We start from the raw sequence: 22,860 nt of genomic DNA, 5'->3' as shown, positions 1-22,860 counted from the left end.
ACTGGTCTTGGATTTTCCCGGACAGTCTTGCCAGCTCTGTATATTCAATCATCTTGTTCTGCCATTCTTCTGCTGTCGGAGTTTCTTCCTGTTTCCACTTCCACTAAAAGAATCCTTGCCGCTGTTGTTGCATATAAGAATATAGTATGGTCTTTCTTAGGGATCTCTTCTCCTAAAATACCTAGCAAGAAAGCTTCTGGTTTCTTATGGAACGTGTTCTTAAACACTTTCTGAAGTTCATTATAGATCATGTCCCAGTATGCTTTCATGGGGTTAGATAGGGTTTCTTGTTTATGGACCAGAAAGCACAAGGTTGTAAAATGCAGGCACACAGGAGCCTCACAGAAATCAAACTTTTCCTTTCATGTATTCTATCTAAACAATTAAATGCAATTAAGAGTGAAACATTGAAACATTATTAAAATCAAAAAATATATACAACTTGGGTCTCCAATTCTTATATCACCATGATACCATGATAGCACCCCTTCCACAGACACATGTTTAAGAAGCCGTAGAATGATTGCCAAATAAATTATTATGATTTGGCATTACACCTCCAGAAGGTAAAATTAAAATTCTTCCGTTTCCCGAGAGCAGCTGATGTGCTTTTCAATCAAATGTCTATTTACAAAGCTAAATGCTGTTAAATGCTGTCACATTGCAAAAAAATAATAGCAGATTTGAATTCCTCGTACCCCAAAAAGGCATTATTAAGACCTCTCACTGAAAAAAATTGCAAAAATTAAGTTTCATCCCCTAAAATGGCACATCCTAGAATGGCATCCATGCACAACTTTAAGGCGTCGGCATCTCTGCACCCAGAGCCTTTTGGGACATACTTGACACTAGACATGACTGTGTGTGTGTGAATTGTGGCTGCAGAACTGTGACTGAATTATAGGCCTTGAGTCTCTGTCAGGGAAAGTGATGGTGTATGAAACAACAACAACAACAACAACAACGCATGGGGAGATCTGTGGCAGGAATGGGCAATCTTTCTTTCCCATGATCAGGGAAGCAGGAAGATTTCATTTGTTCTGCATTTTAAAGGAAATGGACCCAAATCGCACCTCCTGGTGGAATACAAGGATCAGGATGCAATTAAGCTTCAGATTTTGCACTCCTCTGCATTTTGCAACTCAGTTCTCAGCGTTAAAAAAGAAGGGAACACACATAACACACACACACACACACACACACACACACCTGGCCCGACATGCATTAAAAGTCCCTCTTTTACGACAAGAGTTAATTCTCACATCATAGGATATGTCGGGAAATCAAGATAAAATGCGCATTTAAAGTTACACAGAAACATATTTAATTACATAATCAAACAAGTATTTAAGCATGAATTATTTCCATCTATATAATTATGATTATTATTCACCCACCCTTCGCCAAAAGAGTCACATGGATGAAAAATACAACATTAATACATTAAAACAAATTACAATCGCAACTAGAGGTGGGTATCTTTCTGCATGGACAGGTATGAACTTGCATGCTTTATTTTTTTAAAAAAACAACAACAACAACCCAAAAACTGCAAATTAATTCAGAAATAGGATGGAAGAGACTTATATGAAATTGGCGCTGATCCCCCCCAGCATGACCAGACGTTTCTCCCGAAGAGCTATTCAGGAACCACAAATCTCCCACAAACGCCACATGATGACGGGATTCTCCCTATAAGGCATCTTGAATCCTCAAAAGAGCTACTATTTTTGTTTATTAACAATCATGGGGAAATCCTAAGGAAATTACTAACGCTTCTGAGCACTGTCACTTTTTAATAGCTTTTTGCAAAGTTTCGCATTGGGGTTTTCCCGTCTCAGTTCACACAAATCACAGAGCAGATTTTGGATCTTCCCACTGTCTGTGTGGGGTAGCTGGGGTATAAATTTGCATTGCAGGGGGGTTGAACTGCAAATCAATTTTTTCCAGCAATGCAAATAAACGATTTGACGAGTCTATAACTACTCCCCCAAGCCAAAGAATTTGCCTCTCGGCATGTTTCCACCCAGATTCTCCCGTCATCGTGTGTGAGGGGAGGGGGTTTCTGCATTTATTTATTGTGTTACATTTATGTCCTATCCTTTTTGTCCAAGGAGCTCAAGGAGCAGACATGATTCTCCCTCTTCTCATTTAATCCCCAGAACAGCCCGTATAGTTAAAGCTATGGTTTTCCCACTAGCGACGTATGGAAGTGAGAGGTGGACCATAAAGAAGGCTGATCGCCGAAGAATGGATGCTTTTGAATTCTGGTGCTGGGGGAGACTCTTGAGAGTCCCATGGACTGCAAGAAGATCAAACCTCTCCATTCTTAAGGAAATTAGCTCTGAGTGCTCACTGGAAGGACAGATCCTGAAGCTGAGGCTCCAGGACTTTGGCCACCTCATGAGAAGAGAAGACTCCCTGGAAAAGACCCTGATGTTGGGAAAGATGGAGGGCACAAGGAGAAGGGGACGACAGAGGACGAGATGGTGGGACAGTGTTCTCGAAGCTACCAGCATGAGTTTGACCAAACTGTGGAAGGCAGTGGAAGACAGGAGGGCCTGGCGTGCTCTGGTCCAGGGGGTCGGACACGACTAAATGACTAAACAACAGCCCTGTGAGGCAGGGCAGGCTGAGAGGTGGAGACTGGCACACAAAGAGATGCCCAGTGGGGATTTGAACAGCCTCTCAGTCCCTTCCCCCACCTCCCGGAAAAGCCCCCAAGAGCTGCACTCCCTTTCATGAGTCGCGTGGAGCATGTGTGCAGATCTTGGGGGCTTTTCCCCCTGAGGAGGGAGAAGGGCAGCCCGTCAGTGATGGGCTGCGCTTCTCCTTCCTCAGGGGGAAAAGCCTGCAAGCGCCGCACACATGCTCCACGCGGCTCCTGAAAGGGAGCGCTGAGCAGAGCCTGGGATGCATACAGGCTCTGCTCAGAGCTCCCTTTAAAAATATTTTTTTCTTGCATTCCCCTTCTAAAAACTAGGTGTGTCTTATGGAGTGAAAAATATGGTAACTTTCCCTTCAACCCAACAAACCTCCTGCCTGACCCACAGCAGTTGTGCTGACCGCCAAGACCCCAGCACCACCCCACACTCTTCCAAAGCTGAAATGCTTATGAACCCTCCATGACAGCAAGACTGTACCAATGCAGATGGGAAACCACTAGCCTGCCCTCCACCCACTTCACAAACATACACACACACGGAATTTCTAACATACCTAAACCAACCTGCAAATATATTAGTTGGTTCTACCCTGCCCCCCCTTGCAGAAATAGCTAGTCGTTTTTTAACTGTGTTGCAGGGGGTTGGACTAGATGACCCCCAGGGGTCCCTTCCACCTCTACAATTCTGTGATTCTATGACTGAGCGCACTAATTGGTACCCTTGCGGGTGCCGCAACTATGCTTTTCACCTCTCCTGCTCTCTTCCAGCCGCTTAGTTGAGCACTGCAGGTTTCATGGTGTGGATGGGTCAATCATTGGCAGACCACGTCCACCCACCTGTCCAGATGCCCTCTCTGGCAGAGACAAGAAAATGAGCGAAGATGCACCGGTCTCCATAGGAACGAGGGTGCAATCAGAGAGAGTGACGAATACCACGCCAGGCAGACAAAAGAACCTATGGATTTAATTGTAGGCTTATTTTTTAAAAATAATAATAATAAAAGCAGCAGAGAGAAAGAGAGAGACAGAGAAAGCTGTGAGGTCTGATTTAGAGTTTGCAAAAAGTTGGCGACTCTCGTCTGAGAAGCAGGACTTGTGCAAAGGAGAAAGGACAGAGCCAAAGATGGAGTAGGTACCCAAGGACAGGATAGGGCCCGAGCTCAAATGCATAGGAAAAGAATTGTGGGCAGGACCCCAAAAAGGTCTATATGGGGCTTCCCTTGCACATGATCTGAAAGCTGCAGTATGTGGGAATGTTCAGGGTGGCAGGAGAGTATATATTGTTAATTAATATCCTTCCTAACTTGCGCTAGCAAGTTTCTTTATGCAGCAGAGTTACATTCCCCTTTTCATCGACAGCAGATAGCTGGTTGCAGGCTCGTGTGAGCCTCTCACTATTATACAATTCACTCTGTCTCAGACTGAATCGTATAGTTCCTGACAAGTTCCTTTTAAATCGCTCTTAAAAGAATAAAGATGTTATAATCTTATTCAAAGTCAAGAAAAGAAGTTTACTTACATCAGTTCACAGTTGGATTCCTAAAGGCACGTAGTTACAAATATGTACATGTGGATCTGCCCCATATGGGGGAATAATCCAAGTGTTTCTGCTAGCTGAGAGCTAGCAGAGCAGTCCTAGCTAAAAGCTGGTCAAATGAAGAAGGAATTAAAAAGGAAGAGAGAGGTGTGCTGTGTGACTTGTCCTCATGTTACCTGGACAGGTTTGGTCACGCCCACCTTCTATCACATGCAAAAAAAGAAGGATGTTCCAGCCAGGAGGAACAGGAAGTTTTCGACTGGCTGGACCAAACATTCCCTTGCATGTCTTCTCTAGCATTGCAAAGAAGCAATGATTCTTCGTTGGACTGGTCATGTTGTGTGGATGCCTGATGATCGTCTTCCAAAGCAACTACTCTATTCCAAACTTTAAAATGGAAAGCATAATGCTGGTGGTCAACAAAAGAGGTTTAAAGACTGTCTCAAGGCAAATCTTGAAAAATGTAGTATAAACACCGACAACTGGGAAACACTGGCCTGTGAGTGCTCCAGTTGGAGAACAGCCTTGACCAAAGGTGTCATGGGCTTTGAAGACACTCGAACTCAGGACATAAGGGAGAAACGTGCTAAGAGGAAGGCACGCTTGGCAAATCCACACCGTGATCAACTCCTGCCTGGAAACCTATGTCCCCACTGAGGAAGGATGTGTGGATCCAGAATTGGCCTCCACAGTCACTTGCGGACTCATTGTTAAAACCGCGTTCATGGAAGACAATCTTACTTGGCTACGAGGGATCGCCAAAGAAGAAGAAGAAGATTTGACTGCCTCTCATGGATCACAACCCACACAGTTAGTGTGGGATTCTGCAGCACGCTTGCTGATAGGGGTAAGGCCTTGTCAGCATCTAATGCCCACACTCAGAAATCCAAACAGGTTTCCTGTTTGCTACTTGGCCAAGCTGAAGGTGTCAGCGTTAGTATATTAAACCCTCGACAACTTGGGACCAGTCTAAACCCGTACGGGGCTAGTCGACCGCTTCCATGTGTGGAACTGGTCCTGCTACAGGTGCCGCAGAATTTGCATTTAGCTCTTTTGGTTTGGCAGCACATGCGCCACGAAACCATGGAAACAGAGGTCGCAACCCAAGCATCCATGCCAAATCCTTAAAAACCTCTGAGGAAGGAGACTTGCCCCACTTTCCCAGGGAGTCCGTTCCACTGTCCATCAGCTCTTGCTGTCAGAAAGTTCCTTCCTAATGTCCAGTCGGAATCTCCTTCCTTGCCATTTGGATCCATCAGTTTGAGTCCTGCTCTCTGGAGCAACAGGAAGCATGCTTGTGCCTTGTGCCAGATTTATGTATAAACTAAACAAGCTCTAGCTTAGAGCCCTGCTCTCTTGGGGGCCCCAAAAAAAATTAAAGGGAAAAATTACAACTGGATGTACATTTCCAGAATATAAGATAAAAAGCAAATAAAATAAAACCTACATACAGCAACAGTGTTTTGTATTGTGTAGGCTCCTATGATGTAAGTCATGGGCCCCGCCTGCTAGCCTGCTCCCTCAAATATCCCTGGTTTGCTCCTTTCTATATATAGGGTGCCTACATTCTGCATAGACTGGTATATACTTCTTAATTGTATTTCACTATTAATATAAAGGTAAAGGTAAAGGGACCCCTGACCATTAGGTCCAGTCATGGCCGACTCTGGGATTGTGGCGCTCATCTTGCTTTATTGACCGAGGGAGCTGGCATACAGCTTCCGGGTCGTGTGGCCAGCATGACTAAGCCACTTCTGGCGAACCAGAGCAGCGCACAGAAACGCCGTTTACCTTCCCGCCAGAGCGGTACCTATTTATCTACTTGCACTTTGACATGCTTTCAAACTGCTAGGTCGGCAGGAGCTGGGACTTAGCAACAGGAGCTCACCCCATCTCAGGGATTCGAACCGCCAACCTTCTGATCGGCAAGTCCTACGCTCTGTGGTTTAACCCACAGCACCACCCGTGTCCCATCACTATTAATATACTTCTTCTTAATTGTATTTCAGTTCAACAATTGATAAAATATATATTCTGTTATGTGCAAATGGCTTGAGATACCTATTAGGTCTATAAACTACCATATAGCATATATTCAACACAGAAAACAGTGACAATTTGTTGTTGGCAAAGGATAGCTTGACATATAAAGGGCCCCATGACCTTCAGGAGCTGAGGGCCTCATCAAACCTCAATCTGGCCATGGATAGAGATAGAGCAGGAGAAATTAAGCCCAGGTCACAAACAGCAAAAATAAAAAGCTCATCATTCAGCACAGAGGGTGGGGAATGTGGCTGAGCCTAAAGCAAATTCAGCTTTGCAGAAGTTCTGCATTTGGCCGTGGTCACACTGCCTGGTAGCTTTGAGGAAGCTTCTTCTCCCTTCTTGGCCTGAGTCACCGCCGCCAGCCTCCTGGGGCTCTCTCTCTCGGCAGAGCAGCGAGGGAGAAAACATCCGGAAGTCTCTCTTACTGGTAGTCCTAAAAATAGCAAAGGAAAGTCTGAAGACTGGGGAAGAAAACTTTTTCTTTCTTTGCTCTGCCAATGAGGTGAGAAAGGGAAGCTTTTCGGCATTGGTAGCTGAGCTACTGCTCAGTAGCCAGTCTGCTCTCCTGGCCATTATTATTATTATAAGGTAAAGGGACCCCTCACCATTAGGTCCAGTCGTGACCGACTCTGGGGTTGCGGCACTCATCTCGCTTTATTGGCCGAGGGAGCCAGCGCACAGCTTCCGGGTCATGTGGCCAGCATGACTAAGCCGCTTCTGGTGAATCAGAGCAGCGCACAGAAATGCCATTTACCTTCCTGCCAGAGCGGTACCTATTTATCTACTTGCACTTTGACGTGCTTTCAAACTGCTAGGTTGGCAGGAGCAGGGACCGAGCAACAGGAGCTCACCCCGTCGCGGGGATTCGAACTGCCGACCTTCTGATCAGCAAGTCCTAGGCTCTGTGGTTTAACCCACAGCGCCACCCGTGTCCCTCTGCCCAAAATACCTCTGCCCAAACGCAAGCCCAAGGCCTGACACTACAGCTCAGAAAGGCTTTCGGCAGCAGATCGTCTGCAAGACCACTTCTATGGGAACAAGGAAAGGCATGCCAGACAGATCCATTCCAAATCAGCCACCACCTTCCTAGGGATTGCTCTATTCAAATGTTCCCCGCTTTACATATTAATAATTTTTAATGAAGATTGAGAGAAGCGTATACACCCCCCCTTGAGTTTCTTGGAGAAAAAAGGTGGGATATAATAAACAAAGTAAAAAACCAAATGGTGATTATCCAAACAAGAACCCCACAGACTGCTTCCTTCAAAGTATGGCCTCAGGCGATTCCATTATTGCACTAGGATGGTTTTGTTGGAAAGAAATGGCAGATGGGAAGATGGAGAGGGGAAGCTTTATTTGACAGACAAATGCCCCTCCTCTGTCGAGAGGAATGATTCCCCCAGCCACCTTCCCAGGAGAGCTTTAGAGAAAAGGAAAGAAAGAAAGAAATATATGTTCTATTTCCATTTCCCTGGGCCAGGTAGTCTTTCTTGTTTGCGTAGTTCTTTTTCTTCCTTTCTCCTGGGACCAGTTGCTAAGGAACGCACTGATACTTTGCGTTCTCTTTTGACCTGATTATGGCAAGCGGCAAACGCTGGCTGAGCACAGCCTCAAACGCTGGGCATGTTGTGGGGCGATGAGCCACATTAAACTCTCCACTACCCTGGCCAGGGTGGGGCAGGCAAGGGGCAGGGAGTGGCCTCTGTGGAGATCTGGAAGCACCACTTGGCAGTCTCTCCATCTCCATCCCTCTTTTTAAAAAAATTTAAAAATGGGCCTTAAAACTCTCCTGCCTCCTGATCTGAGAGCCATCAGGCAGAGGGTGCCTCCAGAACCTCACCATTTTGCCAAAGCAGTCAAGGACATTAGATTTGTGCATTCAAAGTGGATTAAGGCAGTCTGGTGTACGAATGCAACAAATCAAAGAGATTGATTGATTGATTGATTGATTGATTGATTGATTGAATCCCAACCATCTGACTGGGTTGCCCTGGCCACTCTGGAAGGCTTGCAATAGGGATGAAAACATTACTAATAGGAAGACGTTAAAGTGAGATGTGGGGTTCTGCAGGGTTCTGTCCTGGGCCTGTTGCTGTTCAAAGTCTTTATAAACAAGTTGGATGAAGGAATTGAGGGGATGCTCATCAAATTTGCAGATGGCACCAAACTGGGAGGGGTAGCTAAGACAGAATCAAGGCTCAAAATGACCTTAAGAGATTGGAGAACTGGGAGCAAAATGAATTTCAATAGGGACAAATGGCTGGTTCAGCACTTAGGCAGGTAGAATCAGATGCACAAATATAGGATGGGGAACATCTGGCTTGCTAGAAGTACATGTGAAAAGGATCTTGGGGTCTTGGTGGACCAGAAGCTTAAGTGTGGTGTAGTGGTTAAGAGCGGTAGTCTCGTAATCTGGGGAACCGGGTTCACGTCTCCACTCCTCCACATGCAGCTGCTGGGTGACCCTGGGCTAGTCACACTTCTCTGAAGTCTCTCAGCCCCACTCACCTCACAGAGTGTTTGTTGTGGGGGAGGAAGGGAAAGGAGAATGTGAGCCGCTTTGAGACTCCTTCGGGAAGTGATAAAGCGGGATATCAAATCCAAACTCTTCTTCCAAATCCAAACATTGTGATGCAGCAGCAAAAAAAAAAGGTTAATGCTATTCTAGGCTGCATCAACAGAAGTATAGTGTTCAGATCAAGGGAAGTAAAAGAACTGTTCTCTTCTGCCTTGGCCAGACCACAATTTTGTGTACACAGTCAGTGTAGACAGTACCAAGCCTTGTGGGCCAATATTGTGATTCCGTACAAGGGCAGCTTCCTAAGTTCCTATGTAACCAGGCTGCTCGATTCAGCGGCAAAAACAAACAAAAAAAAACCTCTCCAGGGCACTTGAATTGCAAGCGAAGGCCAAGCATTAAAAATCAAGGCAAGGTAAAATGGAGTGCTTCCTGTGCATCACTGTCGAACTGCAGACACGTTTCCCGTGACTTAAGAAATGTTATCATCCTCCCCTTTTGCACGGCTGATCTCTAAGAGGGACCTCCACCAAGCCAGGATGCATCTTCACGGCAAGGTCAAGTTGATATCGCTGTTCGGTTTTCTGTCAACTTGTTGCCATCCCTGGGACCTCCTGGGTTCCCCATTCGCATTGTCAAGTCCCACATCACTCCTCAGAGGCAGAAAACTGAAAAAACAGCTTCGAAGGAGTTCCCTTCCTTTGGGATGTTCAGCAGTGAGAGGAGGAAAGTCTGAGGTTTGAAAAAAACTCCTGTATTCCCAAACAAACATCACCTTGTGAACTTTTCCAGCTTTTCCTTCATTATTTAGGTTGTTGTTCTTGTTCTTGTTGTTAAATGTCTTCATTGGATCCCCCCCCCAAAAAAAATATATACTAACCAACCATTCATCAATGTAAACACCCATTTCAAACAGAACTAACCATTTTCATTTACAGTGGCACCTTGGCTTACAGATGCTTCAGGTTACAGACTCCACTAATCCAGAAATAGTACCTCGGGTTAAGAACTTTGCTTCAGGATGAGAACAGAAATCGTGCTCCGGCAGCGCGGCGGCAGCAGGTAAAGTGCTATCTCAGGTTAAGAACAGTTTCAGGTTAAGAACGGACCTCCAGAAGGAATTAAGTTCTTAAACCGAGGTATCACTGCACACATTTCCTTTTCCGGGGTGCCAAAGATCAAATTCTAACCTGACGTACCATGCGATCGCATCTTAACACACATTTAGACCCGCACAATATCAGCCGAAGGAGGGCTGGTTGGAATGGCATATTCTAAATAATAATAATAATAATAATTTGTTATTTATACCCCGCCCATCTGGCTGGGTTTCCCCAGTCACTCTGGGCGGCTTCCAACAAGAGATTAAAAACACAGTAAAAGATCAAACATCAAAAACTTCCCTAAACAGGGCTGCCTTCAGATGTCTTCTAAAAGTCAGGTAGTTGTTTATTTCCTTGACATCTGACGGAAGGGTTTCCACAGGGTGGGTGCCACCACCGAGAAGGCCCTCTGCCTGGTTCCCTGTAATTTCACTTCTTGCAGTGACTCCAAGCAAGGCGGACAGCTTAAAAGACCTGGGGTCACCGGATGTGTTTCTGTCAATTTTTTTCCCAAGTGAATTTTTATTGTTTTCCTTACATATTCTTTTCCAACAAATTGTAATAGCACCATACATTCCCTTTGACTCTGCCGAGTCGCGACCCCCCTCCCTCCCCACAACTGGTATATTTATCCTCTTTCCATCACGCACATCATTCTCATATTAGTACTATTATACATTGGAGGTATTATGTCAATCCTGCTAGTGTCTTGACCTCTTTACAATTCTTCTTTAAATATTCAATAAATTTACTCCAGTTATTTTGGTATCTTTGATCTCCCTGGTCCCGGATCCTCCCTGACAGTTTGGCAAGTTCTGCATATTCTTTGCCTGCCACTCCTGAATAGTTGGTATATCTTGTACTTTCCATCTTTGGGCCAGAAGGGTCCTCGCGGCAGCTGTAGCATACATGAACAAATTTTGATCTTCTATTTTAATTTCTGTTCCTATTAAGCCTAATAGACACGCTTCCGGTCTTTTGGGGAAAATATATCTAAATTTATTTATTTTTTTGAGTTCATTATAAATTGATTTCCAAATTCTTTTTACCTTATCGCTGGTCCACCACATATGGAAATAGTCCCCATCTGCCTTTTTACATTTCCAAAAAAAAGTAAAAAATGTAAAAAGGATGTGTTTCTGTCAAATTGTCCGTCTTGCTTGGGTGTCAAGGCACCAACTCTGGGATGTTCCCGTGAGATCAAGCAGGGGCATCGGAGTTCCCATAAGATCTTGCACCAGGATCCCTAGTCTCCCAGAGCCCATTTTCTGAACAGGCTTTGCTCTCCATGGGGGAAACCTTAAAAACTCTTTTTGTGCCGGGTCTGCTTGCGTTACCAGGCACAAAAACAGCTTTTAAGCTCTCTGGGGCCATCTCTAAGGTTTGGTTATATGCCTTTTTCATGGAAAACCCTGGGAGCCAAACTCCTGCCTAAGATGCAGCTGTGCTTCATCACAGATTACAATACTGTATAGAGTGTGAATGCACCATCGAATCACAGAATGGTAGAGTTGGAAGGGACCGCAGAGGGACATCTAGTCCAACCCCCCTTGCAATGCAGGAATTGCAACAAATGGTCCCCCATCCAATGTGAAACCATTCCGGGCCCTGCTTAGCTTTTGCAAATGTGCTGGCAGTTTTATTGCTGCGCCACTAGGAGGTACTTCTGACTTGCACTTAAAGCCCGCGCTTCACGATGAATGAATGAGCTCTGCGTATATTTTACTCACAACCCTTTAGAGTCAGCACAAGCTACAAATGAGAACCATTTCCCCGACAAATCGTCCTTGAAATTAGGGAGTGGAGCAGTTCTGATTTGCATAGCTATTTTATCCATGATCTCACACTACTGTCAAACCACTCCTTAATAAGAGGGACTTGGGGGCATTGCCATTGTGAAATTTGCCTGTTGTTAGCAAGAACCTATTTGTTCCTACTGCTAGTAACACTCTCTAAGAATGGCAAATGGTCTCAAGGTTACCATATACCCTGTAATGGGTATTTGTACAGCTACACGTCTTTCCAAGCATTACATTATCTTTGGGCATGACCACCAAATAGGTAGATATGTCCCTGTGTTCCCTCTTCCAAAAGTCCAAGAAACCACGGGTTAGACTCTGGAACTCTCTTCCACTAGATTTATTGGCAGCCACCAACTTGGACAGCTTGAAAAGATGAGACAGTTCCATGCAGGATGACGCTACCAATGGCTATGAGCCACAATTTTTTCATCTCTGCCAAGCTAAGCAGTTGGCTCCTTACCTCTCTCGCCCTGACCTAGCCACTGTGATCCATGCAACGGTCACCTCCAGACTGGATTATTGTAACTCGCTCTACATGGGGCTGCCCTTGAGACTGACCCAGAAACTCCAGCGGGTGCAGAATGCCGTGGCGAGACTCCTTACGGGGTCCTCGCTGCGAGATCACATTCACCCGGTACTATACCAGCTGCACTGGCTCCCGGTGGAGTACAGGATCAGGTTTAAGGTGCTGGTTTTGACCTTTAAAGCCCTCAACGGCCTGGGACCCTCGTACCTACGGGACCGCCTTTCCTGGTATGTCCCACGGAGGACCATACGGTCTTCAAACAAAAACATCTTGAAGGTCCCGAGCCACAGAGAGGTTAGGCTGGCCTCAACCAGAGCCAGGGCTTTCTTGGCTGTGGCTCCGATCTGGTGGAATGCTCTGTCCCAAGAGACTAGGACCCTGCGGGACTTGACATCTTTCCGCAGGGCCTGCAAGACAGAGCTGTTCCACCAGACCTTTGGCTAAGGAACAGTCTGACCCCCTCCTTCTGTAATCCTCATAGAACTCTAGCCCAATGGTTGCCATTAATCTGATTTGAACTGATTTTATCATGAACTGATTTTAGAATGTTGTATCATTTTACTGTTGTTGGCCGCTCTGAGCCCGGCTTCGGCTGGGGAGGGCGGGATATAAATAAAATTTGATTTATTTTTATTTTATAATGGCTCCTGTGGGTGATTATCACAAGTGGAGTGAGTTGCTCTTCTGCTTGCTTTTGGGGTTCCTATTGGCGCATCTGATTGGCCACTGTGAGGTCAAGATGATGGCCTAGAAGGTCCTCTGGCCTGATCCTGCAGCAGCCTCTTCTGATGTTCATTGATGGGGCAGCACATAGGTCTAATATCTCTTTAAGAATCGGGAGATGGTGAAGGAGAAATAAAATAAAATAAAAGTGACTATTTTGGGGCTCCTGAAAGGCTTAGAAGGAGCTGCTGCTTTCTGACATTAAAAGCATTTTCTCTTTGCTAGAATGTTGTACCTTCATTAAGCACAAACACCACGGGTAAATATAGACAGAGTAACCTTTATCTTTTTTCAAAACAGGTTTAATATAGCCGAGGAGAGATGTACTGGCAGTAGCTGTTCTCAAAAACACAATTTCCATGCCATCACTAAGTATGTCAGGATTTTTTAATTTCGCTTCCCGCCCCCTTTCCAAGATTTCTCCCCCCCCCCAAAAAAAAATACACACCCTTTTGCTCAAATTAATATCCTGTGGTTCACAAACAGGACACTGTCTGGATGAATCACTAGGCAAGAGGTTGCAATGGTGAGGCGAAAACATTAAATATAGCATATGGTTGGGGTGCTGGCCACTAATTTGACATGTTTTTCAAAAGAGATGGAGCTTCTGACTTTTAAGGGCCATGTCCCCCCAGCCCCTTCTCCCCCCCCCCCAAAGATTTTGGGGATGCAAGAAAGCAGGCGGGGATCAAATCCCCATTTATGCAGGGTTAAGCATATCAAGAGCTCCTGGGGTGCCTGTTAAAAGAATGAATGGAGCCACTGGTCCATAGAGCTTAGTACTGTCCACACTGACTGGCAGCAGCCCTCCAAGGTTTCAGGCAGGGAGTCCTTCCCAGATTAGGGGACCGCCTCTCCTGGTCTGTCCCACAGAGGACCTTAAGGTCCATGAATAATCATGGTTTAGAGGTCCCAGACCCTAAGGAAGTGAGATTATCCTCCCCCAGGGCCAGGGCCTTCTCAGTGGTGGCTCCAACCTGATGGAACGCTCTGTCCCAAGAGACCAGGGCCCTGCAGGATTTCACTTCCTTCCGCAGGGCCTGTAAGACAGAGCTATTCCGCCTAGCCTTTAATTTGAATTCAGCCTGATCTTTTATTCCCCTTCCTCCCCTCCCTCTCCCCTTTTTATGAAGATTACCCGCCCTGGGATCCCACAGCTAATTCTCCCCTGGTCTCCTCGCTGGCCCAAATAGGACTAATTTAGCCAGCTATCCCTGGTGATCATCTAATGCTAATTGGATGGATTTTTCCCCTAAATTGATTGCGGTTCCCTCCCTGCAAGAAGCAAAGGGAACCAGGCAGAGGGCCTTCTCGGTGGTGGTGCCCATCAGAGGTCAAGGAGATAAACAACTACACAACTTTTAGAAGACATCTGAAGGCAGCCCTGTTTGGGGAAGTTTTTTTAATGTTTGATGTTTTATTGTATTTTTAATATTCTGTTGGGAGCCGCCCAGAGTGGCTGGGGAAACCCAGCCAGATGGGCGAGGTATAAATAATAAATAATAATAACTATTATTATTTATTAATATTATTACCATCATCGTCATCATCATCTAGACCAGCGGTTCTCAACCTGTGGGTCCCCAGATGTTGTTGGACTACAACTCCCATCATCCCTGAGCTCTGGCCTTGCTAGCTAGGGGTGATGGGAGTTGTGGTTCAACATCTGGGGACCCACAGGTAGAGAAAGGCTGATCTAGCTAGACCAACTGATCTCACTCTGTATTAGGCAGCTTCCATTGTTCCTATGGTGCAGCCACACTTGAGACAGTCCCAATTGTCACTCCTGAAAAGGGAGTGACACTTCTTCGACAACGAGATTCCAGCAATGCAGAGGGTTGGACTAGATGACCCTTGGTGTCCCTTTCAACTCTACAATTCTATGATCCTAGGATAGTCCTAATAATAATAATACTAATACAGTGGTGCCTCGCAAGACGAAAAGAATCTGTTCCGTGAGTCTCTTCATCTTGCGGTTTTTTCGTCTTGCGAAGCAAGCCCATTAGCGGATTTGCGCTATTAGCGGCTTAGCGGGCTTAGCGGATCAGCTGATAAGCAGCTTAGCGGCTTAGCGGATCAGCTGTTAAGAGGCTTAGCGGATCAGCTGATAAGCGGCTTAGCGGATCAGCTGTTAAGAGGCTTAGCGGATCAGCTGATAAGCGGCTTAGCGGATCAGCTGTTAAGAGGCTTAGCGGATCAGCTGATAAGCGGCTTAGCGGATCAGCTGTTAAGAGGCTTAGCGGATCAGCTGATAAGCGGCTTAGCGGATCAGCTGTTAAGAGGCTTAGCGGATCAGCTGATAAGCGGCTTAGCGGATCAGCTGTTAAGAGGCTTAGCGGATCAGCTGATAAGCGGCTTAGCGGCTTGGGAAAAAGGGGGGGGAGAGGGAAAAACCCCCGCAGGAACTCGCAAGACATTTTCGTCTTGCGAAGCAAGCCCATAGGAAATTTGTTTTGCGAAGCACCTCCAAAACGGAAAACTCTTTCGTCTAGCGGGTTTTCTGTCTTGCGAGGCACCACTGTAATAATGGTAAGCAGCCCTGTGATCTTTGGATGAAGGGTGGGATAGAAAACAACAACAACAACAACAGCCAATCTTTTTCTAGGTGGGGAATTACATCCTGGCCTTGCAGGAGGGCCTTGTCTTGGTTTAGTCTTCAGGCCCCACAAATCACAAGCCAGCTCCATTATCCGTTGCGCCAGCAGGGAGCAGATGCCATTAGGCAAAAATCAATGACTTCTGGAGGGCTCTTCAGAATCAGCCTTAGCCGTTCTAAGGAGAAATTTCCTGCCCCTACTGAAGTCTCCCCCTTCAATTTACAATTTATTCCATATATATCTGCGTCATTCAACCATGTGGGGTTTTTTTTTTCCTGCTGCAGCGGAGCACAGACCATGAGTAAGCTCCTTTCTTTCCCCCTTTTCCCTTTCCTCTCTAATGTAATTTAAACTTTTGAAATTGTACACAAAGGAAATTCAATACCGCTCTCACAAAGCCCCTCGTTTTTGGTTGCAATACATCTGTGGGATATTGAACCTGGGCAATATTAAACAAAACCTTCAAATAGAGGATCAAAATAAAACAAGATTCAAAAATCATAGTTATAATTTACTTATAACTAGTTGCAGCCATAACCGAAACCAAAGTCAACCAGCTACAGGAGTGACATTTGCACTTCAATTTGTTATTATTATTCTCTTGTTCTTATAATTTGCACAAGTCCTCCAAGACAGGTAAGAAACAGTGTCAGGTTCTAGAGGTGATGGGTTAACTGGGTAATGTACTTTCTTTCTTGTGTGTTGCAGATAAGATGAGGGTTTGGCATGAAAAGGTTGCAGAGATTATTTAAACTAAGCCGACCAGGCTATATGCTGGCAAAGGGAATTATTGGTGTTCCAGTGAGCAAGTTCTCTTTGACTGACCCGTGTCCCTTGCTTTAGGAATGCCGTAAAGCAGAGTGGAAAAGGACTTTTTAAAAACCCGTGTCGGTTTCCAAATGCTTGGGAAAAAACAGAGAAACCTTTTTCCCGATCTCTATATCAGAATGAGCAAGAGCAGCAGAGAATAGCTGCCATTATTATTATTATTATTATTGGTAAGATAAATTATATATATGTGCCCAGATTTTCAGCAGAGTACAGCCTTGTGCAAATTAATTGAAACAAAGCAAGTTTTCTATCTTACTCATAATCCTGTACTCAAAACAAACACAAAAAGTCAATCGATGGTGTTGGAAGCCTGCAGCCAATAGAAGGAATGATGCACTCGCCACAATATATTGAGGTTCCATGAATGAGAGTTATTCCAGAGCTGGAAAAGAGGTATCCTGGTAGTAGTGGGATATTGCAGCAGGACCTAGCCCATCGGAAGTGGTGAAGAAATTCATGACAGAGCAGCAAATACAGGTACTTGATTGGCCAGGGAATTTCCCGGACGTAAATCCCATTGAGAATTTGTGGGCTATATGCAAAAGTCGCCTCCGTGCTGTAGACTGTACAACTCTGGAGAAGCTCATTCAGGTGCTGATTCGAGTGTGGTACAGGTATCCGAAAATCAACAGTGACTGTTCAAAACTACTAGACTCCATGCCAAACTGTGTTCAAATGCTGCTTAAAAATAGCAGAGGTCATATCCGTTACTAATGTATGTATATGTGGGTTTTGTACAATAAACGACATTGTTTGTTTCAATTAATTTGCACAAGGGTGTACAAAGCCAATCAGAAACACGCCCGTTTTTATGTTCCAAAAGGAAAACATGATTCTAAAATCTTGCAAGTTCATTAAAAGAAAAATAATCGTGTATGCAGCATTTCAGTTTTTTGTCTCAGAACTACGTAGAGTCCCAGATGTAAGTTCAACATTCACCTTGGAGTGGTGATCCAAGGAAACTTAATTCGCCCAAATTGCAGACAATATATACAAGTGAGCATCAACATATAAATCCCTATCAGACACAAGAGTTTGGAAACTTTTGACTGCCAGTCCTCCATCTTTTTAAGTTTCTAGTTCTTATGCATTCACACATGCACAATTTTATTTGCGCGATGACTTCCCGCAGTTCGAGCCCTGCTCAAGGCGGCTTACAACATGAAAAAATGCATAACTGCAACGTAACAAAAGTACTCACTAATAATATTTCAAAACCCACAAATGAACTGAACCATTTTTGCATAAATCACAAGCTCTAAAATAGAGACACAAAACAGCAACAGCAACAGCAGAAATAACTCCCTGCCAGAAAAAGAACAACCCACAACTAATCCCCCGGACCGGCGTCTCTGAAAGATAAGGTGTGTGAGAAGTATTTGGTGAAATCCCATGACGCTGGACATGCGCAGAGGAAGGTGACGAAGATGACTAAGGGTCTGGAAAGCAAACTTTATGAGGAATGGTTGAAGGAGCTGAGTATGTTTAGCCTGGAGAAAAGGAGACTGGGAGGGGATAGAATAGCCGTCTTCAAATATCTGAACGGTTGTCACGCGGAAGATGGAGCAAGTTTGTTTTCTCCTGCTCCGGAGGGTAGGACTCGAACCCATGGCTTCAAGTTACAAGAAAGGAGATTTGACTAAGCATCAGGAGGAACTTTCTTAGGGTAAGAGTCATTTGACAGTGGAACAGACTTTCTTGAGAAGTTGTGGACACTCTCCTTCCTTGGAGACTTTGAAGCAGAGGTTGGGTGGCTCCCTGTCATGAATTCTTTAGCCGGGATTCCTCCATTGCGGGGGGTTGGACTAGATGACCGCTGAGGTCCCTTCCAGCCCTGCAATTCTATGACAGCAGTTTCCAAAGGGCAGCTAAAAGCCGACAGAAGCATCACAGCCGCCCAGGACAGGACAAGCAGGGTTTTACCCTGGGGGGGGGGGCAGGGTAGGGTAGAAAAGCACAAAGGAGCAAGAGGAATGAGGAATGCACGGATTTGTGTCCCCCCCAAAAAAAAAAATTTATTCGGGTGCAGCCGAGCACAAAAGAAAGAAAAGGCTCTGAACACTCACAGAGACTGACATCGTATGCAGAGGGGGGGGGGGGGAAATCCTCCGTTTCTTTGGATACAAGTTTGTAAGAAGAAGCCAGATGGCTTCTATCGGAGTAACTAACCGACAGAGTAAGAAATAGCAGTTCTATTCTTGAGCTAATTATGTTTCTGGAAGGAGAAGGGAAATCCCGTCCAACATCGCAGAGATAGTAAGTGGCTTACAAGAAAGGGGCAGAATCTCAGGCCTGCAGGTGCGTCTGGGACCTCGCCCCACAAGCCAAGATGCCTTCTTTCCATCTGGTCAATTCCATCCCGGGGTGGTGGGGACCCCCTGTCCCACCAGCCACCTCCATTTGCCCCCCAAGAGGTCGTTTCCCCACCAAACACACCTACCTGCCCCACAACTGATCTCCTACATCGTGTCAGGTGTGGGGCAGGGAGAAATGCAGGAAACAGGACAGAGCCCCCCAAATCCTACTTGGTCCCTGTCAGCACCCACACCAACCTCTGCAAGCCAATTTTGACAGGTGGGCTGGTGGGTTGGACGCCAGATGGTTGGTCGACCCCACCAGCCAAAAATATCCCCCCCACCCCAAGGCTCTCTTAATATCATTCAAGCATAGAATTGGCGCTTTCTCACTTTTCCATTGTGGGGGTTTGGGTTAGATCGCCCTTGGGGTCCCATTCAAGTCTGCAGTTCCATGATTCTATTATTCCATTCCCTCTTTCAGTTTTCTAACCCTCATGGATAAGGAATGATTTGGGAAAGGTGTGGGCAGGCCCTTGTGGAATCTCAGAAGGCCACAAAGGAGGGGTGAGATGGGCTTAAGAGTGCTCTGCACAACAGTCACGAAATTAAAAGACACCTGCTTCTTGGGAGAAAAGCAATGACAAACCTAGACAACATCTTAAAAAGCAGAGACATCACTTTGCCAACAAAGGTCTGTATAGTTAATGCTATGGTATTCCCAGTAGTGATGTATGGAAGTGAGAGCTGGACCATAAAGAAGGCTGATCGCCAAAGAATGGATGCTTTTGAATTCTGGTGCTGGAGGAGACTCTTGAGAGTCCCATGGACTGCAAGAAGATCAAATCTCTCCATTCTTAAGGAAATCAGCCCTGAGTGCTCACTGGAAGGACAGATCCTGAACCTGAGGCTCCAAGACTTTGGCCTCCTCATGAGAAGAGAAGACTCCCTGGAAAAGACCCTGATGTTGCGAAAGATGGAGGGCACAAGGAGAAGGGGGCGACAGAGGACGAGATGGTGGGACGAGATGGTGTTCTCGAAGCTACCAGCATGAGTTTGACCCAACTGGGGGAGGCAGTGGAAGACAGGAGTGCCTGGCGTGCTCTGGTCCAGGGGGTCACGAAGAGGCGGACACAACTAAATGACTAAACAACAACAAGTACAACTCTGTGTCACTTCCACAAGAAACAGAATAGAACATGCAAATCTGGAGCGGTCAGACCATAATTTTTACCTGGACACAAGATTTGAATCACTTTGGTGAGGAGCTGCAGTTTGTTTTATTTATGGGTACATTTGATTCGGTTTTTACGTCCCCATCAACAGGTTCTTAGAGCGCCTTGCAGGGAAGTTTAAAAAAATGAAATAGCGAAAGGATAAAAATGCCACAATAAAAAGGAACCGTATACCGCAATTGCCACTTTCCTTCCTTCCTTCTAGCGACATTGACTCCCCTTCTCTCTCCATCACAGTGGTACCTTAGTTCCTGAACGGCTTGCCTCCCGAAAAAATCAGCTTCTGAATGCTGCAAATCCGGAAGTAAGTGTTCCAGTTTGCGAACCTTTTTTTTAGAAGCCAAATGTCCTTTTCGGCTGTCGCCATTATTTCCAGGGCCAATCAGCCAATCAGAAGCTGTGCCTTGGTTTGCAAACATTTTGGAATGCACTTCCAGAATGGATTGAGTTCGGGGACCAGGGGACCGCTGTATTTATTACTGTTTCACAGACTTATCATACGTTATTGCTGTTTAATACATGGAGGCATCCTACGAAACACGGCAACCTACAATTCTTACCTTCCCCTTCAGCCGCTCGGTAGGGATTGTACTTCGGTTTGGGGGCCACGACTGGAGCAAACTTCTTTGGGGTCTGCTGAGTGGATATGGAGATGCTGGGGGTCCCGAAAGCATGGGTGGTCTCCATCCTCGCGGTCACATGGCCCACGGGCTCGCTGGGGTTCTTGGGAGGCAGCCATGATGGGTGAGACATCACTCAGCACTGGGGAAAGAGAAACGCAATAAGACCATTGGCTTGTGGATTCCATGTGATGTAAGAATTTGAGACCCAGGGTATGAATTCCGTTGATTTCAAAAATATCCCAATATTAAGTGTATCGAACCTCTGGCTAGAAGGTCTTAGGCTTGTTTTTGTGTGCCTGCATTTTAGGACTCGTACGCTGCATTCCTTCCCCATCTGACCCTGAAAGCGGCAGAAATAGTCACTCGGGATGTTTTGCTAGGTCTGTTTTGAGTTAGCACCAGGGTGAAATCCGGCGTCTCCTTGAGAGGTTCCAAGGAAAAGATAGGGACAACAACCCTGTTGATGCCCTGGTAGCTAAGGAAACAGTGATAAAGCAGCACATTTGAGACCCAAATGGTCTGGCACCCCAAGGTAAATATGGGGGTGAAGTTAGCAGTATGTTACTGGTTTTGCTACTCATGACCTGTAACCTTTCTTGATGCATGTGGAAGGATGTTTGCAGATGTTTTGATGTTTTGTGACTCTCTGTGTGCTGCATCTGAGCTCCTCTCTAAGCTTTGTTCTGATTTCCAGCCACTGATATTCGGAAGCATTGCTACTTCTGATTGTGGATTCTCTTCTTCCACAAACTTATCTAATTCTCTTTCATCCAAGTTGGGGACAACCATTGCCTCCTGCAAAAGCCAGTTCCCTAGTTTAACTACATGCTGCGTGAATCCTTCCTGTTATTAGCATTAGTATTATTTCCAAAAAAAAGCAGAGACATCACCTTGCCAACAAAGGTCCGTATAGTTAAAGCTCTGGTTTTCCCAGTAGTGATGTATGGAAGTGAGAGCTGGACCACAAAGAAGGCTGATCGCCAAAGAATTGATGCTTTTGAATTCTGGTGCTGGAGGAGACTCTTGAGAGTCCCATGGACTGCAAGAAGATCAAACCTCTCCATTCTGAAGGAAATCAGCCCTGAGTGCTCACTGGAAGGACAGATCGTGAAGCTGAGGCTCCAAGACTTTGGCCACCTCCTGAGAAGAGAAGACTCCCTGGAAAAGACCCTGATGTTGAGAAAGATGGAGGGCACAAGGAGAAGGGGATGACAGAGGACGAGATGGTAGGACAGTGTTCTCGAAGCCACAAACATGAGTCTGACCAAACTGCGGGAGGCAGTGGAAGACAGGAGTGCCTGGTGTGCTCTGGACCATGTGGTCACGAAGAGTCGAACACGACTAACTGACTAAACATTATTTCCATTTCTATACAGTCATGGGACGCGGGTGGCGCTGTGGGTTAAACCACAGAGCCTAGAACTTGCCGATCAGAAGGTTGGCAGTTCGAATCCCCGTGATGGGGTGAGCACCTGTTGCTCGGTCCCTGCTCCTGCCAACCTAGCAATTTGAAAGCATCTCAAACTGCAAGTAGATAAATAGGTACCGCTCCGGCGGGAAGGTGAACGGCGTTTCCGTGCGCTGCTCTGGTTCGCCAGAAGCGGCTTAGTCCTGCTGGCCACATGACCCGGAAGCTGTACGCTGGCTCCCTCGGCCAGTAAAGCAAGATGAGCGCCGCAACCCCAGAGTCGACCATGACTGGACCTAATGGTCAGGGGTCCCTTTACCTTTACCTATACAGTCATACCTCATGTTACATCTACTTCATGTTACGCTCTTTCAGGTTACATCCGGCAGCAACCCGAATTACTGGAAAGGGTTACTTCTGGGTTCACCACTCGCGCATGCGCAGAAGCAGAAAATGATGTCACACACATGCGCAGAAGCAGCGAATTGCAACCTGCGTGTGCGCAGATGCGTCGCTGCGGGTTGCGTCTTTTCATGTTGGAACGGACTCCTTTCGCAACCAGAGGGTACCACTGTCCCACCCTTTATCAAAAGATCTCAGGGTGGTGTACAACACTAGAAAGCGAATGTTCCAACATTTAGCTACTTTGGATGCCCATGCGTTTTAGTGCAATGAGGGAGAGAAAAGTTTCCCCTCTCCACTTTTTTAAAATTTGTGAATATATACATTTTTGGAACTGAAATTGCAAGTTCTGTGCTACCAAGGAAGGAGCAATGTTGCAAAATAACAGTAGAACTTTTTCAGGGGGATAATTTTCCTCTTTGGGGCATCTGGTTGGCCCCTGTGAGAACAGGATGCTGGACTAGATGGGCCAATGGCCTGATCCAGCAACCTCTTCTTACAGTCCCATGGGGAAGCGCTCCCCCATTTGCTTTTGTCTGCTGCCCCACAT

At 45.9% G+C, this 22,860-nt stretch overlaps 1 protein-coding gene across 4 annotated transcripts in view; it reads right to left on the bottom strand.

Annotated features, from left to right (window-relative positions):
* The window catches only part of LPP (LIM domain containing preferred translocation partner in lipoma), a 281,558-nt gene that overhangs the window by 140,340 nt on the left and 118,358 nt on the right, over positions 1-22,860 (bottom strand). For all 4 annotated transcript variants that reach the window (XM_083739588.1, XM_083739585.1, XM_083739587.1 and 1 more), the window contains one exon: positions 20,438-20,639. In XM_083739588.1, coding sequence (XP_083595714.1) covers positions 20,438-20,630 — 193 coding nt within the window. In that variant the 5' untranslated portion in view covers positions 20,631-20,639. The remainder of the gene's footprint in view (positions 1-20,437; positions 20,640-22,860) is intronic.

The sequence above is a fragment of the Podarcis gaigeae genome (genome assembly GCF_964106915.1).
Source record: "Podarcis gaigeae genome assembly, chromosome: 5".
Taxonomy (NCBI): Eukaryota; Metazoa; Chordata; class Lepidosauria; order Squamata; family Lacertidae; genus Podarcis; species Podarcis gaigeae.
This window is presented reverse-complemented; position numbering and strand designations above follow the sequence as displayed.